Consider the following 17,527-nt stretch of genomic DNA (forward strand, 5'->3'; position numbering starts at 1 on the left):
CGCGCGTAAAACATAAATTATCGTGACGTTCCTGGGAAACATTCTGCAGTCGAGATTTTCGTTTGTTTAGTTGACACATGTACGAGATAAATGAATCTTGATCGTTAGAACGTATTCTACCGTGATTTGCTATCATATGCTATCGTTCAACATTTAATTTTACTCATCCGGTACATAAAAATCTTTTTCTAACAGAAATTCTATTTGTTTACATAAAATTAGGTTAACAAAGATATCTCTTATCATCACAGATTAATTTCAAATGTTTACAAGACGTCCTCTAACCACGATTGTGACCAGCAGGAGGCTAGGTATTTATGAAAAAATGTACAGGAATGTGGAGTAACACTAAAAATTCGTTCACCAAACTTAAGACGGATTTACGGATAATAGTGTGCCTGGTCATTTTTCGCTATTTCTACTTAGAAGTTTAGGTTATTATCGTATGCAGTTCATCGACCATATATTTCCTCATCTATCAATTTATATGGAATTATTCAAGAATATAAATGATACAATGTAACAAGTAATACCTATAATTTGTTAAACGGCACATTTTTCAAGGTATTTATAAAATCTATATCTATAATCAAATATCTATAAAAGCAGGTACGAATATGTCTTAGTATTATATTTTATGCAAACAAAATAATGAAACCAACGATAGATAATCCGGTACTATAACAAGAGAAAAACGAAAAAAATATCAGAAGCTATGCTTAGAGTAGTAATGAGAAACAAAAATGAAAATATCCATTCTTTCGCAACGGGCGCTGTTGCTCAACATTAGTGACGAGTTAACACGTCTTCGCCGGTGGACAGGTTAATCATCATAAGTAGAAATAAACCGGTAATAGACAGAGACACATCAGCCAAGTGAATTCCAGAACACGAGTACGCAACCAATTTTGAACGTCACCTAGACCGGTATCGGTGTACTATATAAATGTTATTACTAGACTACGGATGTTTATGCTACTATCGATCTTCAAGGATTTATTTACAGAAACTAGAGACAAACAGAAATTTTCTTGCCGTATTAACGGTTCTATTAAATTCCAAATAAAATAAAAATCCTACTAAAGTTTCTTAACCATTTGAATATACTGAATTTTATATCTATTTAAATTAATAAAATATAATTAAAATAATATAAATTAAATTTTATACCTTCACGTTTGTTTTTAGTTGTTGCACAATAAATTTCATTTTCCAACACGTTTCATTTCAGTCGTCGTAAAATCATTAAACACGAGGTCAAGAAGCTTGTAACTTGTAATATGTCGATTTATATGGACTTTTTTTAAATAAAACTCATCGTCTCAAGAACGATTATAATCGCTAAAACTCTGTACCTTAAAAAGGACATGTATTATGCAACAATATAATATTAATGTACAAAATCCACTGTCTACTTTTTAAATGTTTTTCATTTATTTTATCATACAGAATCGACCTCATCGGTAGCACCACCAATCGTTGCAAGACAACCCCGTGCACACTGAAACCCGCAGAACTCCCCGCCAGAAGCTGGCGTAAAATTTACGCGTGCACCTCAGTCGCGATCAATCCCGTTCATCCAGCTTTACAGTCCGTTGTAAACGGGACAGGACCAAAAACAGGCTGATTTACGACGAAACAAAGCCAACTCGCTGCCGTTCGCGTGCCGTGGAACGTTTCAAAGGAATTCCACGCGGTCACGGGCGAAGAGCAACCGAATCAGGTCGCGATTTCAGCGTAACGGAGTCGGGGTCTCGCAAACATGGCGGTACTTCACCCCTTCATTTTGTTTCGTACTAATTTTGTCATTTCAAACAAGTAATTTTATTTCATACTAGTTTCTTTTAATTTTAAATTATTGTTATTTCAAGAAGGTAGCTTCATTCTATACGAATTGTTTAATTTCAAGCAGGTAATTTTATTTCATACGAATTTTTTCGTTTCTAGTGGATAATTTTATTTCATACAATTTTTTTCATTTCGAGCTGGCAATACTAAATGGCGAGAAAATCTCATGTAGGTATAATCTGTAATAGGGCCTTGGAAGCTGCCTTCAGGAACAGCTTACCAACAGTGATGGGATCAAGTACGTACATATTGTAAATAGTATCGAATCTAACTACAGTTTCAAACATCTCATGAATACATACTTCAGGGAAAAACAATACTTTTAAATACACTCGAACCTGGATGGGAATGATTCGAACACTACAAATACTGTGCAAAAATCGTAAGTTTTCACTCAGTCTACAGTAAATCCTCGATGAGTGTCCGAAGAGTTAACCTAACCCAGACACTGGCAAAGAGATAAATAGTTAAATTTGCAATTTCTTTGAAATAAAAGTCACGGAGTCTTAGTTGAAGTTACCTACGCATAACAGAATACATTAAATCATCGATGAATGTTCGAAGGCTCCTCGACACTGACAAAGAGAAGTCTCCAAATGTAACTTTGACTTTTTAATGAGCTTTAGCACAGTGATAGAGCTTAGAATTCTGAAGCCAATGAGTATCTGTTTATTAAATGTTGAATGCAGAGGACCCAGCGAACACTCGTCGAAAATTTACTGTATTTCGATGTGTTTACTTCGCATTCCTAACAGATATTTATCCAGCAGGCAGCTATCGCAAGTTTGCTTTACTATGTAGATACAAAAAATGAAACACCACCTCTGATAAGTATCCAACAATCTAATCCCATGAAGTGAAATTTTTGTACTGGAATTCACCACCTCGATAAATTAAATACAATGACTCTTCTTATAAGTAACAATCTAGTACCATGAAGTGAAATTTCTGTACTGGAATTCACCACCTCGATGAATTAAATACAATTCCACCTCGTATAAGAAGCAATCTAATCCCATGAAATGAAATTTTTATAACAGATATGACCACCTCGATGTGATTAAAAAATAATACCACCAGCAGTCGAGGGATGGAAAACTGAAAGAAAATGTCGCAGAAAAATATGAAAAAATGGGGTGTCCGAATGGCAGGTAGACCGTTCCGGATCACGATGGACGTCCGGTGGTCCCTGGTGGGTACCATACCCGGTGCCCGTCGTACACCGCAAATAAACCCGGCACACGCGGAAATATGCATCGCCACCAAGCACCCCGTGGCTAATTTTAACCGGGCGAAATTGTGTCTCATACCAGGCCGCGACCGACGTTCGTTACCCGCCCCGTCTTGCTACTTGCACATGGCCGACTAACCGTTTTTTTTTTTTTTTTACTTTCTATTCCCAAGGGAGAAGACGAATCGCGGCCCGTCGCGGGAGCGATTCTTCTTCCGCGGGGACCTGCGATGATGGAAGAGGTAACGGAGGTGGATGTTACGGTTGCGAGTTTGTCAGCTGTTCGTTGGAAAGTTAATCCATTTGATTGGACCCGGTGAAAGAAATAGGAGAGGGATTGATGGGTCATAGTGAATGAATCCATTTTTTAAATTCTGTTAAATTTTACATAATTCTGTGACATGTTATATTTTAAATTTATTTCCTTCGTTGGTAGGTACCTGACATTTTATATTTTATAATTTATTCCCGTCATTGGTAGGTACCTGACCTTTTATGTTTTAAAATAATTTCCTTGATGATGTTTGAATTCAGAACGTATTCCAGCTCTTTTTATTAAAGGAATTACAGAATATGATAAGGAACGAGAACTAGGATGTCTATCAGTGGACTTGAATAGGCTTTTGATTTCGTGGAGAAGGAATATCAAATTCGACGAATAATAGTGGATTATTTATTGGTATATCTATTAATTGGTCCTGAGGCATTGAATTTTCAAAAAAATCAGATCAGACGTTGAATGTCAGATCACTGAATTTTAGGGCAGAGTATTAATACTTCGATTTAGTTTTAAATATCGATATATTGACCATTGCTTTCTATGATCGTTTCCCTTTTTTTAGGTAATTTTTTGGATTCCTTATTTCACCCTACATGTTACTGTACGTGTGGTGGGATATCAGTGATCTAAGTGACGTTGAAGTTTAAAATGATTAAAAATAAATTATAAATATTAATATTTTGCTAGAAAAGTTTGCACCAAGAAACGACATTACTTATGAAATGATATTAATTGAACTGGTATTATTTGTGACTGTAGCTGCATTGGACTGCAGTTAAACCATACATAGTTGGGCAGTGGTTGTACTGTAGTTAGAACTGTAATTGGGCGAAAGTGGGACTGTAATTTTATTATGGTTCCTTTATAGCTGAATCCTGAATTATGAATAGACTACAGCTGAATTATAGTACAATATTGTAAATAGAGAAAATTGTGAATAGTCAGAACGGATAGTTTAACGTGGTCCATTAATGCCCCACATGTCACAAAACGCATTGGCCATTTTCAAACAAGTCAATTATTTAATCTATAATCACTCTGTTTATAAACGCCTATAAAAATAAGGGACGTATGATATAATTATTAACCTATATTTGTATTATATATTAGTTCTTTTAATTTTCAAACGTAAAATACGTGTGTAAATTTTGTAATATTAGTTGACAATTAATCGCCTTGTTAATAAAGATGTTCATTTTAAGATGGAAAATAAAATTACCTTGAATGGAAAAAAAAATTGTTCCTGTTGCGTAACAAAAGGATCGACCGGGCTGCGAGAAATAGGAAGTCTTTTCCTCCCGATTTACGTAATTATCGGCCATGGAATTCGAACCGCGGAACAGAGAAGCCGAACAACACCGGGAATTTGTCCCAACGATAATATTTGTCTTTCCTACGGATCCGACTAGATCGAAATACGTGCACGCGGGGATGTCGTAAACGCATAAAATGATCGAGTACTCCTAGCAAACTTCGGGAAAACAGAGTCGCACCTGAAAATAGCTGGACTAGTTATTCTCCAAACAAATAATCGGACCATAAATTCTCGATCGTTAACTGTGCCGCTTTCCGTGCATTAAACTGCGCACTTAATTCACCGCATTTAATTGTTGACTCTATCGGATGAATTTCTATTGCGGTGCCATCGATCGAAATTCGGGGCAGGGAACTACGAAAAACGATTGAAATATCTCGACGAATGGTCGAATTTCTTGTTGTTGTTTAGGAAATCTTAGGCGGCTTGGAGAAATACTCGAATCAATGACCAACTACCAGTCAGTTCGAATTACTGTCAATATAAGTACTATAGTATAATACTTTTTCGAGATTTTCAAGATTTTTAAAATTTACAAAGAATTTCGGAACTCGTAGGATTCCCAAGAATTTTAAAGACTTACAAGATGCTCGAGGCTTTCAACATTTGCAAAGACCTTCGAGAACTTTAAGGATTACAAAGATTTTCGAAAAATTTAAGGATTAATAAGACTTTCGAAAACTTTAAGGATTAATAAGACTTTCGAAAACTTTAAGGGTTCCTAAAACTTTCAGACTTTCAGAAACTTTAAGAATTCCTAAGACTTTCAAAAACTTTCGGAAACTTTAACGATTCCTGAGACTTTCAAAGACTCAAAGACTTCTGAAAATTTTAAGAATTCTCAAGACTTTAAATACTTTCGAAAATTTTAAAGATTCCCAGAACTTTCAAAGACTGTTAAAGTTCCCAAGACTTCCAAAAATGTTAAGCATTCCAGGCAATTGAAAATTTCAAGAATCCTCAAGACTTTCAAACATTTCAAGAATCCTCAAGACTTTCAAAAATTTCAAGAATCCTCAAGACTTTCAAAAAGTTTACGAATCCTCAAGACTCTCAAAGGGATTCATGATTCCCAAGATGTTCAAAGACCCTAAAAAATTCCAAAACTTTCAAAAATTTACAAAATCCCCAAAAGCTTCCAAAACCTATCATTTAAAACTCTCCTTCTCCTCGGTTAAATTATATACACGGCTTCGATAACTTGTTTTAAACTTTAAAAAGACTAATCAAACATCTAAATCTGACACTTACCCTTCTCTTTGTCGTCTTTCCCCTTGTTGTCGAAGAAACCAGTCGTGAGAGCTTTCCTCTTCAGCAAAGGCGCCCTCCTCTTCGGTTTCGTGGTAATGGCGGTACCAGCGAGGGATTCTGCGGACGGAAAAACGTCGTGAAATGTAAACGAATACACATTCTGCACGGTTGCTTCCATTTAGGTCGCAAGAGACGCTCGAACCACTGACGGATTCGTTGAATCCGTCGATGAACTTTCGATACAGACCGCGATCGTTCGCAATAAGAAATCCTTATGCTCCCCATTTCTCTGTTGCGGTTTCGTTGATTCGACTTCCGCTTCGGTTACGGAAGTGGAACAAAGGAACGCAGAAACGCACCCGTAGAAAATGGAACTCGATGAAACCTGATCTCTACCTTGATTGTTGAATAACGAAACGGCGACGAACCGCAATACACCGCGACGAAAAAACAAAATCTAACGTTTACACTCGTTGGTACTGCGAAATCTACAGGGTGGCGCTTAAACGGACGGTTCGGGTGTCACGGGTGAATTACTTCCGCGTAGTTTTCTGATAATTACAACGTTGTTCACGACTACTATGACAGATCTAGTCTGTTTGATAGTTATTGTCAGTATACAGAGTATAACAAAAGTGTTGTTATTCGTAAGGTGATTTGGAGCAAGTTTTTCCTTAGCAAAACTATTATCCTAGGCTTTGTTAACGAGATATTAACGAAAAACCCACGACCAATCGGAGCTCGGCCGGTAGATTTGCGTTCTGATTGGTCGAGGTTTTTCGTCGATATTTTATTAAGAAAGCCTCGGGTAATATTTTTGCTAAGGAAAAACATGTTCCAAATCACCTTACGAGTGACCCATTTCAGGGACCTACAAAACTTTTGTCACACCCTGTATATAGTAAATTAATATAATAATACTTCTGCCACGTGAAATCTGGATTCAATAACAAGAGAATACTATCTAGTAATAAAAATAGCATAAACGCAGAATCATAGACGCAATGATTATTTTCACTGAGATAAATCTAGAGATTGATGTTTCGCACGATGACCAGGAGAAGACGACGGCCATATTGAAAATTTTCGTTCATTGTGAGTGGTCGAAGCAATCGAAAAAACTAATTTCCGGTTCGGCGCCCAATCGATCGATTTTCTTTTTCCATAGAGGTTATTATAAATTATTATATAAAATTGTTCTAAATTAAATGGACAGAAATGAAACACTTAAAGAACTTACCACTAGGTGGCCTGATGTGAACACCCAGATTCAAGGCCTGAAGTTTCGCGACGGCCACCTTGCAAAGGACCTTCCTCTCGATTTCTGACAGCGATCTCAACGGAGTGTCCTGCAGGGTGACGCGTCGGCCGCTGGTCCCCGCCCAGGTGCACTTTCCCTGAAACACAATACCCACTGAGAACTTTCCCTCGTTACGACGATCCAATCTGCATTACGCGTATAATATTAATTACTACGCAACAGGTTAGTAACACGATACCATACACTCTTGCTCATACGTATCAGGACACTTATCGAATATGATGTGAATATTACGAGGCATTACGAAATTGCTGAGGGTCTGACATAAATATTGTTTAGAACATGTTAACGCTTTACGAGTCATTTTTGACGACTTGATTGCGTCACCAAGGGATTTCAAAAAGTCGTTCTAATTACTAACTTACTGTGAATTTTTATTTAATGTTCTCTCGATGTCTTACTCTCAAAATACTCTGTTTATAAATACTAAATATTTTTTTAAGGTTAACATTAAAGAACACTAAATATTACTTTTCGATTTAATAATCGATTTATAAGGTTATATTTTGTACGAAAAAATATATTTAAAATTTTAATGATGTTTTATGATATGGTATCGCTCAATTCCAAACGATATATGAATGACGTACTTCTGAATTTGCGATTGCATTTATTACTTTACTCGTCACAAGATGTTCAAAATAACAGAATCAACTTTTTGAATAAGCAAGATCGGTAATTACAAGGAAGAATAAAGAACCTGTCCCGAGCCCACATTTCTACCATAAATAATGATTAAGTTGTAATTGATGTTTAATCCACTATCGCTTCGGCAATGCCTTCGCTCATTATTACTTGGATGATAAACGATACCGCGAACTTTCCGCGTTGTTTCACGTTCTCGTTCGCAATTATTACCGCAGTTCGCCTGGCTGCAATAAATGAGCCACTGTAAGCTACCTTTTTCCATTCAATTTACGTTCATCCCTGGAGAAAACGGAATTACAAGAAGAATACGCGAGGATCGTGTAAAATAATAATTCCTTTGGCTGGAGGTTTAAGATTAAGGAAAAGAAGGTATTAACAATAAATTTTTCGACGTGTCTCGACCTATGGATGAAATTTCTTCAACATTCATGAGCAACTAAAACATTCTCGAGAAAAAGAAGAAAAATCTAGCGAAGGTAAAATAATTTCCAGTCAAATTGCGACGTGAATTCATACATTGTTCATTCAAGATGACGGCTAATGAAGAACAACAATTTATAAACCTTCGAAGACGAATTTTTATGTGAATTATTATGAACATAAACAGCTACAATGCCACTGAAATTAATAACTATAATCGAAAGAAAGTGATTCCAACGAAACTACGACCTAAACACAATATTTATTCAAAATGACGGACAACAAAGGGCTACAGAGGAAAAGTTCCAAGAAACATTTGGAACCTGCACATTCGAATCAACATCGATCCTTTACTACCAAACAAGAATAGCAAAAAATAAACTATATTCCGGAACAACGTAAACTTCAATGAACACGTGCGACGACTCGATGTCCACACACGACGGCAAACAACGAACGCACCCGGAAAATTTCGTCTGGCACTGATGTAACGAATTGGCTCCCCGTCAATTTCAAATTCGAATATTATCGAGCGACGGGTCCACCGTTGTTGGGGGACAACGATTCCCGATAATTTACGATCGTGATTCCCGTTTAACGGTTTCAAGAACAACGCGCAGAACTCGGTTAATTTATCGCGACCGCTTCCTGGACACGGATATTCGAAGACACAGGCTAGAGAGGCTTCATCGCGTTTTATACAGTGGCTGGTCAATTTATTCGAGTCACCTGCGTAAATCGATGATTTTACGGTTTTCACTGTATTTCTACCCGAACTTTGTGAGATACAATATTAGTAATTCGGTTAAATATAAGTGAATGTATTTTGAAGGACAAACAAACGCAAATCAACTCCAAACGACATCGCTGACAGACGTTAAGTGATACTAGATATTTGCTTTTTTCGTAACTGTATCAAATCAGCATCAAGGAAAACGTTTCCCACGCGCTCTAAATCGAAATTATGTACACTCCCCCGTTCATAAATATTATGGGTGCCCAGAAGTAATCAATTATTTTGCATTCATAGACAAAATTTTTTTTTTAAATAACATTTTTATTTTTTAATCGATTATATAATCACTGTCATTATCGATAACTTGTTGCCAATGTTTCTGCAAAAGTTCAATATCCCTTTTTCAAAAGTCTGGCGGACATGACTCAAAATAAAAAAAAAAACACATCTCCATATGTATCACAAATTTTCCTTGTTGTTTTTGTTCCACTAAATCTTCGAAGGTCGAATAACGAATAAAAATTTTTTATCTATTATTAGTTATTCAAAATTTTTATTTAGATAAAACGTTTACCCAACTCTGCCTGTCAGTTATCGTAGATCACCTTGGTAAAATAAAAAATTTGTTATCAAGTTTTGAGTTCGTTCTTATTACAAACAACGCCTTGATCATATATATTTCACACATTTTACTCCCGCAATATTGTGATTTTATTTCTACGCAAACATCCCAAAAAAGTATGTTTTTTGTACTGTGGCTCTAATAATTTGATCATGCACTGCAGTTGCAATTGGAGGGACAGAGAAACGTACGCGGACAGCGATCTTGAAAATAATACTCGCAATATTTCAGTCGCGTGATTACTGTAATCCGAAGATAAAATGCCAGATACGGTAAGCGGATTAGAAAGAACATCCCTCCAACAATTGTAAACGATGGAACAACGGAAATACTTGTTGAGACGTTTGTTTTGAAAGTAGCGTAAATTCAGTTTCAAGAGAATCGACAATATGGCTGGTACGGTTACAGTTGAATTGTAAGTAAATAAACAAGCAACGGTGGACTTGAACCATATTCAAAATATAATAACTGAATTTTATTGCATATTAGTTGAAACGAAGAATTAAATTTAAAGCGAATTATTAAAAAGAATTAAATTTAAAGCGGTAGATATTTGATGTGAAATAAGCTATATGGGGAAAATAAAGTTTGAAAAATCGCTAAATGCTTACGCTTAGACCGAAGACAACTATATATATATATATATTTTTGCAATTTCTGAAGAGTGACATCTATTCTACACGATAGATGTAACTATGTAACCAAGGAACTCAAAATTATTATTTCTACAAGCTTATGAATTAGTCACGATAGGTACAATTTTGCAATAGTGCAAAATAATTGTTGTATTAAGGAAATTTCATTTGTAATAAACGTATTCCAAAATTCTTCACAAATGTTGTTCACAAATCGACGTCGAATCCCTTCAACGTTCAGAAACGTGTGCAGCGGAGTAATGAATCGCAAACGTCGGATTGGTTTATTTCTAATAGAAGGAAGTTACAGTTCTTCGTCTCGCCGTATATTTTTGTGTTCGCTCTTCTCGCCATGAGGCAACAAACTGTCAAGAAAGTAGCACGGATCAAAGGATCACCGATCCCTAATGAAAACCTCTGCATTCTTTTAATTGTAGCATTTGTTTACGTGTCTGTCGACGTTCGCTCTTTATGGACAATCTCAACATCGGATATAGAAGTCCATAAAATGGCACGTGGATCGGATTTTTTACTCTCATTGTCTCCTTACAATTAATCTTCTATCCTACTCAGAATTTCAAATTTTCAAAATGGTACCTGGATCAGACTTCTAATATTGGTATCGACGTTCGTTTTCAAACATGTATATAACATTATTTATACAGGTCTACAAAACATTGAATTAATCAGATTTATAGACGATTCAATCGTGTGACGATCTCGAAGATTTCATTCTGAACGTTTAGATAAATTGTAAAAGTCAAATGTCAAACTTGACAGTCGCTGAAAACCACTGCTTTCATCACAGAATACAATTTTTAAGATTCCTCTATTCTAGATTTTTTAGTTCCTAAAATGGTACTTTGTATCAGATTTTCAAGATTCCCGTAGAAATGTGTTTCCAACAGAAGATTTCATAAAATGTGACATAGATTAAATTTTTAAACTACCCAACCAACATCTGTCGATCTCAAATATCTCAATACTGAACATTTAAAAAATGGTAAACTTCAAGTATTAACCATCATTTTCATTTCCTACTTCATCGCCAACTAAAATAGTACTTGGACCAATGTTTTAAGACTTCTCATTAACTACTTCGCCCTCTACCCTACTCTAGAATCTCAAATCTACCGAAAATGGTACCTACATAAAATTCTCAAGATTCCCATCAAGGGTTGTTATTCAAACACAAAAGTTCATAAAATGTCATATAGATTAAACTTTTAAACTACCCAACCAACGTCTGACGATCTCAAAAATCTCAATACTGAATATTCAAAAACAACGGTAAAAGTCAAGTAGTCAATCTCGAAAGTTATCAATCTCATTCCCTACTTCAACATCAACTAAAATGTTACTTGGACCACATTTTTTAAGGTATCCAACGAACTATCATTCAAAACATATCCCCGACATCAAATCGAAAAGTTTCCAAAAACGGCATTATGGCCAAGTATCTGTTCTTCGACCACCGTACGCCGCCGCGTAACTGCACACGGCCGGTAGTAGAAACGGCGCCGGTTCACCGTGTGTTTGTGCACGTAGTAGTAGCAGGGGTTAAGTATAGTTCATACACACCGCCGTCCGCTGACTATTTCTGGCGGCGCCGGCGAAATTCCGAGGCCCTAAATTGGTTATCGCGCTTACCCGCTTAACGAGATCGCCTGGCCCGCAAGGTCGGCCCTCTCTTCTTCTTGTTCTCGCGCCTCCTCCTCTTTTGCCTCTTTCACGCCGTACGAATACTCGGCCACAGGGGGGATATTAAGAAAGAAAGGATAGACCAACTATCGAACCATCTTGACGGGTCATCGATATGATTACTGGAGTGCCAGAAGAGCCGCAGAAATCGAAGAAACAAGAGAAGAAGAAGAAGAAGATGATGTAGAAAAATAAGGAAAAGAAGAAGAAGAAGGAAAGTGTCCCGACACTCCGTTCTTTCAAGGGGACCACATGACGTTTGAGTCACCGACTTAACTCGAATATTGTGTATAGACAGTGAGCACCGTGTACAACATTGTGTCAACCCGTTGACTGCTGACATCTTCAGTACTGCACGTGGTAGAATATGTCCGAGTTTCTACTGCTAGAGCTGAGCATATGTACGTGCTACGATTATTGTTATAGATTACAATCTAACGCATTTTTCCTGGAAATCATGTTTTTCGAACTGACCTGCAAGATAACTGAACGAATAATTAACCGATCGACTTGATACGTTGCCTCCTTACAGGCAGAACTATCTTCGTGGTCGTATTTTCCAAAAAAATCTCAAGGTCATCGTTGTTTTTCTGTCATATTGTTACGAATAAAAGAAATCGTGCTGAGACATATTTAAAAACGTTGACCTTGAGCACGATCCTCGGCTAGAGCGCAATAAACAACCACGTGGTCTCTGTTTATGTTCCTCTTTTTTTTTTTTTTAAATTTTCACGATAATAATAAATTAAATAGCAAAAAAATTCAATGATAATTATCAGGGTTTCTACTACACAATACAATAATTTTTAAAGTCGAACGTAACAATTTTTTCTTTAATATCAATCCGTTCGTTTCGGAGATATTTTAGCGTGAATTTTCGCTTGTTACCAAAAAGTTAATTTAAATTAAAAGACCCAGGGGATGACAGAAGGTTAACGATCCCCTAATTCTTCTGAGCAATGTGTACGAAACGAGGCTGTCGAATAAATTTATCGAAATTTCACTGTCTTTTCGTACGAACCAATTCAATGTCCTCGATTGATTAATTTCTCGAACGGAACTTCTCAAACAAGGAAACAGACGAAGCCCGGATGTCGTTTCTTGTACGGTGAAATGGTCCGCTCAACGGGAACGTGGGAAGGTTAATTCGTAAGTATTATTAAGAAAACGGCCGGCCGAGTATTGTTATTAATAGAGCCATTCTATTTTCGTTGTGGGCCTTAATAGCGACATCATTAATTCGTTTTCTTTCTTATAACGAGACGGACACTCCCTGCTACGTGGCGGCAGGTGGTTTAAGCAAATTATTCGTAGACGTGTTTTGGCAAGGAGGAACTCTATCTATAGCGCGCTAGGCTCGTTCTTGTATCGTTTGCAATGCCGCGAATAAAATTCGTCTATTAAAAAAGAAAATACACAAGCATCGCCTGTATATAGATGACAGGAAATCTATCTGAATGAAACGATCGAAATTTGTGCTAGTTTCGTGCCCCGAATAGAAACGGAAAAATATGTTTTATATACCGGGTGTTCTAAATATAAGCCTGATTCGAAGATTAATTTTTCTGAAGCGTATTCTATATATAAAAATGCGAAAAGAATGTTATGAAAACAAATGTCAGAAAATGTTTTCCTCCAAAATTGCGGTTATAGATATGAAGTGCGAATCCAATAGCGAAAACATGTGTGGCTTTTTCGATCTGATTAGACAATTTCGTACAGTCTACTGGCAGTTGCATGTGAATTATACTGGTCACTTTCAATGATTTCAAGAAATAAATCTAGTCGGAATAAACAGATTAGATGAACTTGATGGATTTATGGTCGTAAACACAATCATTCATCGGTATTAGGACACCTGGTATCTTTAAAAAAAAAATGTAATGTTTGATAGAAATTATACGGTGGGAGGTGAAAGTATTTGTACAACAGTGACAATTTTAATTTCAATGTGGCACTAGGTTGAAAATTGTCTATATTCGACTAAATTATAATAACGTAATTTTTTGTTAATGTATAGCTGCGTGAAAATAATTGTGAAGTTAAAGTTACACCGAAAACAGCATTGTCGATTGAGGGTGACAGTCATAGCCGTACCTTCTTCTGTTATTATATATTTTGGGCCACTTTTATTATTTATATAACATTAATATTCCCTAAAAAATATTTTTCTCAGATCTTCACTAATTCCTTAATCACTTTGTATACGATTACTTCGAACTTAATAAATGGCCCAATACTTATGTATCACAGTGTACTTTGTATATAATTCTACCTCACGTTCGTACGTAGTACGTTTTCCACGAAGTACACCACAAAAAGTTTCTACCCCACATAAATAACTAAATATCAATGTCATATGTATCGTATAACGAATAACAATTAAAAATCAAACCACACGAAAATCTCAATCAAATACACTTACTTGAGGCGTCCACACGGACGGCTGATTGGACGCCCTCGATGTGCTCTTGCTCCTCGACCGCCATATCTTCTTCGCGACCAGACGGCTACCGTGATGCACCACGCTGCTCGAGGACTTGCTCTTCTGCATCGCTGTGCCACCTGAGGAATTTGTCGCAGACGAGGTGAGTGCCGGCGAACCGGGCGCGGAGTGCGGTTTATCCTTGTGCGCGTTCGAACCGTGAAGGAGATGGGATAGGAAGGATTGATGATGATGATGCTTAGGGGTCAACGGTTCCTCGGAGCCCAAACCGGCATCGATACTGCTCCTCGAGCTCGCGTTTCTACTCGGCGGCGATGTGGTCGTGTCCGCGTCCGAGAGATTCTCCGATGGATTCTCGATCGAGGACATCTCTCTGTAATTTACCATCCAATTGTCGTCCGTTTGACAGCCTTTGTTGTTACCGTCATCGTCGCTAAATTTCGTGATCTCCCCCTTGGCCTTGATATTCCGTAAATTCCGATCGTAGTTCACGCGTTTGAACCGATCGACTTTGTCGGCGTCCATCGACTTCTTTCGAGCCATTCGAAGGTACCTCTTGATGGTGTCGCTGACGGACGGTGAAACGTCATCGTGATCCACGCTGCTGCGCCTTCGACCGCTGGACTTCTGCCCGGGTTTCTCTTGGGACGCCTCCTCTTTCTCGCGTTCGAGGAGGATCGCGTCAAGCACATCACGTGGAACAGGATCAGTTTGCACGCCGTCCTCTATGGGGCCACGATCGGTGCTGGGCTCTTGAACGGCGATCAAAGGCGGTTGGGAAACAGGATCCCTACGACTGGAGAGCCAATCCTCTTCCTTGGAGGCGATTCTAGTCCGTTGATGGGCCCACCAACGATTCGAGGGCGATGTGTACGCGCCGGTGGCACGAGGACCTCTGAATCCTCTGGTGCACCTCAGATCGAAGTACAGTTTCTCTAAGAGCTTTCGATCGGTCAGGATGTCCGAGACCACGCGGTCCCTAGTGCCAGATTTGCTGTAGTAGCGACTGATTGTGTCCATCAAGGATTTGTGCACGTAATCACCTTGATAGGGTTGCATGGACTTGGGAATCTGTTGTGGGCCCCTGTCCCTATCCTTATCTTTATCCTTATTTTTGTCCTTATCTTTGTCCCTATCTTTATCATTATCTTTATCCTTATTCTTATCTTTATCTTTATCTTTATCCTCATCCTTATCTTTCCCCGTGGAGTATCGCCGAACCGACAGATCCTCTAACCTAGCCTGAGCAACCATCATATCCAAGTGTTGCTGAAGCTTGTCTATCAAACTCTTATAGTCAAACGGTTCCCTCCCCTCGACCTGGCCAGGTATCTGCGGCCTTCCAGCCGACTTTGTCGTACCAGCGACATCACTCTGCATGTTCAGGTACTTCTGCAGCATATCAGCCAACGCCTTAGCCTCCGCGTCCTCCTGCTGGAACTTCCTGCGTTCCACGGGACTGGACGGAGTACTGCCGCCTTCGGTCGCCAGCAACCACTCCCTTTTAGCCTTGGCCAGGTCAAACTTCCCGGCTGTAGTTGTTTGAAGGATGAAACTCTGAGGCGGGCCCCTAACTTCGTCAGCTTCGTCCGCTGAACTGGCCTTTGTTCTACAGCTACCACCCTTGATCTGCCGGCGACGTCTCTGCGATCGAAAGCCCAATGTCCCTGGATAGGAAGCCTTCCTCCATAGCAAGAACCTAGGTTCCTTTTGACAGACCTCCTGAAAGTATTGCTCGATCTTCGGAATATCCTCCTGTCTATTGTGCGTCCCATCGGGGATCAAACGTCTGCCAGCGTCTGCCATGTATCGCCAAGTCTTTCTGGTCAGGAGCCATCGCTCCTTGGACGGTTTGCTCGATCGTTTCGTTCTACGATCCTTCGACGAGGGCGGCGTGCCGCGTATAGAACCGCCGGTCTCCATGCTGTCGCGACGCGAACGCCTTCTACCCCCAGGACGCTCCGCCATCGTCGCGTCCTTTTCCTTCTTCGCCACGCGAACCACTTTCGCGGAATTGTTTTTACTGTGCGGACACGACCACCGACGACCGACCGACCGACCAACGCAGTCGTCCACTTACGAAGGAACACTTATACCATTAACGAACTACACCACGGCCGAACGGAAGCACTCGCGACAACGTGGACACTGCTCGATGAACCCCTCCTGGACCCCTCGACGATACCACCAGCACGACACTCGCAAACTATCCTGGGCTTACGCACCGATGGAACCACGCAATCGAGAATCGAACCACGCCAATGTATTCGGATGATCGAGGAACGACGCAACGTTCGTCTCGAAATGGACGTTATCCTCGGAAGAATCTTCGTCTTAGAGAATCCACGATCAATGAATAGAGGAGTCAGACCTGCCTCGAGGGTAGCCAGTTTTGCAGACGATCGAAACGACACGTCGCAACGTCACAGACGATTCGACAGCAAGGTTTCGAAGATCCCGAACCAAGATGACGCAGAAGTGGCCACTTGTTCTCCCCCCGAGAATCGCCACCACCTCCTCTTCTTCCAGACCGTGATCCTCCGGCAAGAAACTGATCCGACTCCCCGGTTCCCCGTATCACGCTTATTTTTATTCCTGGTGAACGGAACTTTACGTTCTTTTTACGCCGGCGAGCAGCAGCAGCAGCAGACCAGCGTTCGCAACTTCAACAACGGGCTCCAGATTAATTTAGACTTCGGAGATCCGACCGAAATTCAGCTGACCACAGTTTCCTCTTTCCACGATTCCACGACTCTCCTTCTCTCTCTCTCTCTCTCTCTCTCTCTCTCTCTCTCTCTCTCTCTCTCTCTCTCTCTCTCACTTATTCCCCAACAATCGTGCAAAGAGATGATAAAAAAAATCACAAGAAAACGTGGAATCAACGCGAGCCCTGGCCAGTTCACGATGTTCCAGAGGCGAGTCCAAAAGCCTCGACCCAAATTTAACTCGTCCAACTAGATCCTATCCGCCCAGCCACCGTCACACGTTCGCCGATAAAAAGAGAGCCACTTGGATCGCGCAACCCCGGTTAAACCATCGAACGATCAACGATGATCCAGCCACCCGAGGACGT

General features: G+C 39.3%; 1 protein-coding gene across 1 annotated transcript in view; it reads right to left on the reverse strand.

Moving 5' to 3' along the window:
* LOC107185833 overlaps positions 1-16,422 on the reverse strand; it is a 36,582-nt gene extending 20,160 nt beyond the window's left edge. Inside the window, exons 1-4 of the mRNA XM_015573599.1 lie at positions 15,645-16,422; positions 14,434-15,530; positions 7,166-7,322; positions 5,926-6,042 (exon numbers count right to left, since the gene is read on the reverse strand). Of these exons, the coding sequence (XP_015429085.1) occupies positions 5,926-6,042; positions 7,166-7,322; positions 14,434-15,530; positions 15,645-16,422 (2,149 nt within the window). The remainder of the gene's footprint in view (positions 1-5,925; positions 6,043-7,165; positions 7,323-14,433; positions 15,531-15,644) is intronic.
* Positions 16,423-17,527: the final 1,105 nt, after the last annotated feature.

This window comes from Dufourea novaeangliae, unplaced genomic scaffold, assembly GCF_001272555.1.
Source record: "Dufourea novaeangliae isolate 0120121106 unplaced genomic scaffold, ASM127255v1 scaffold56, whole genome shotgun sequence".
Taxonomy (NCBI): domain Eukaryota; kingdom Metazoa; phylum Arthropoda; class Insecta; order Hymenoptera; family Halictidae; genus Dufourea; species Dufourea novaeangliae.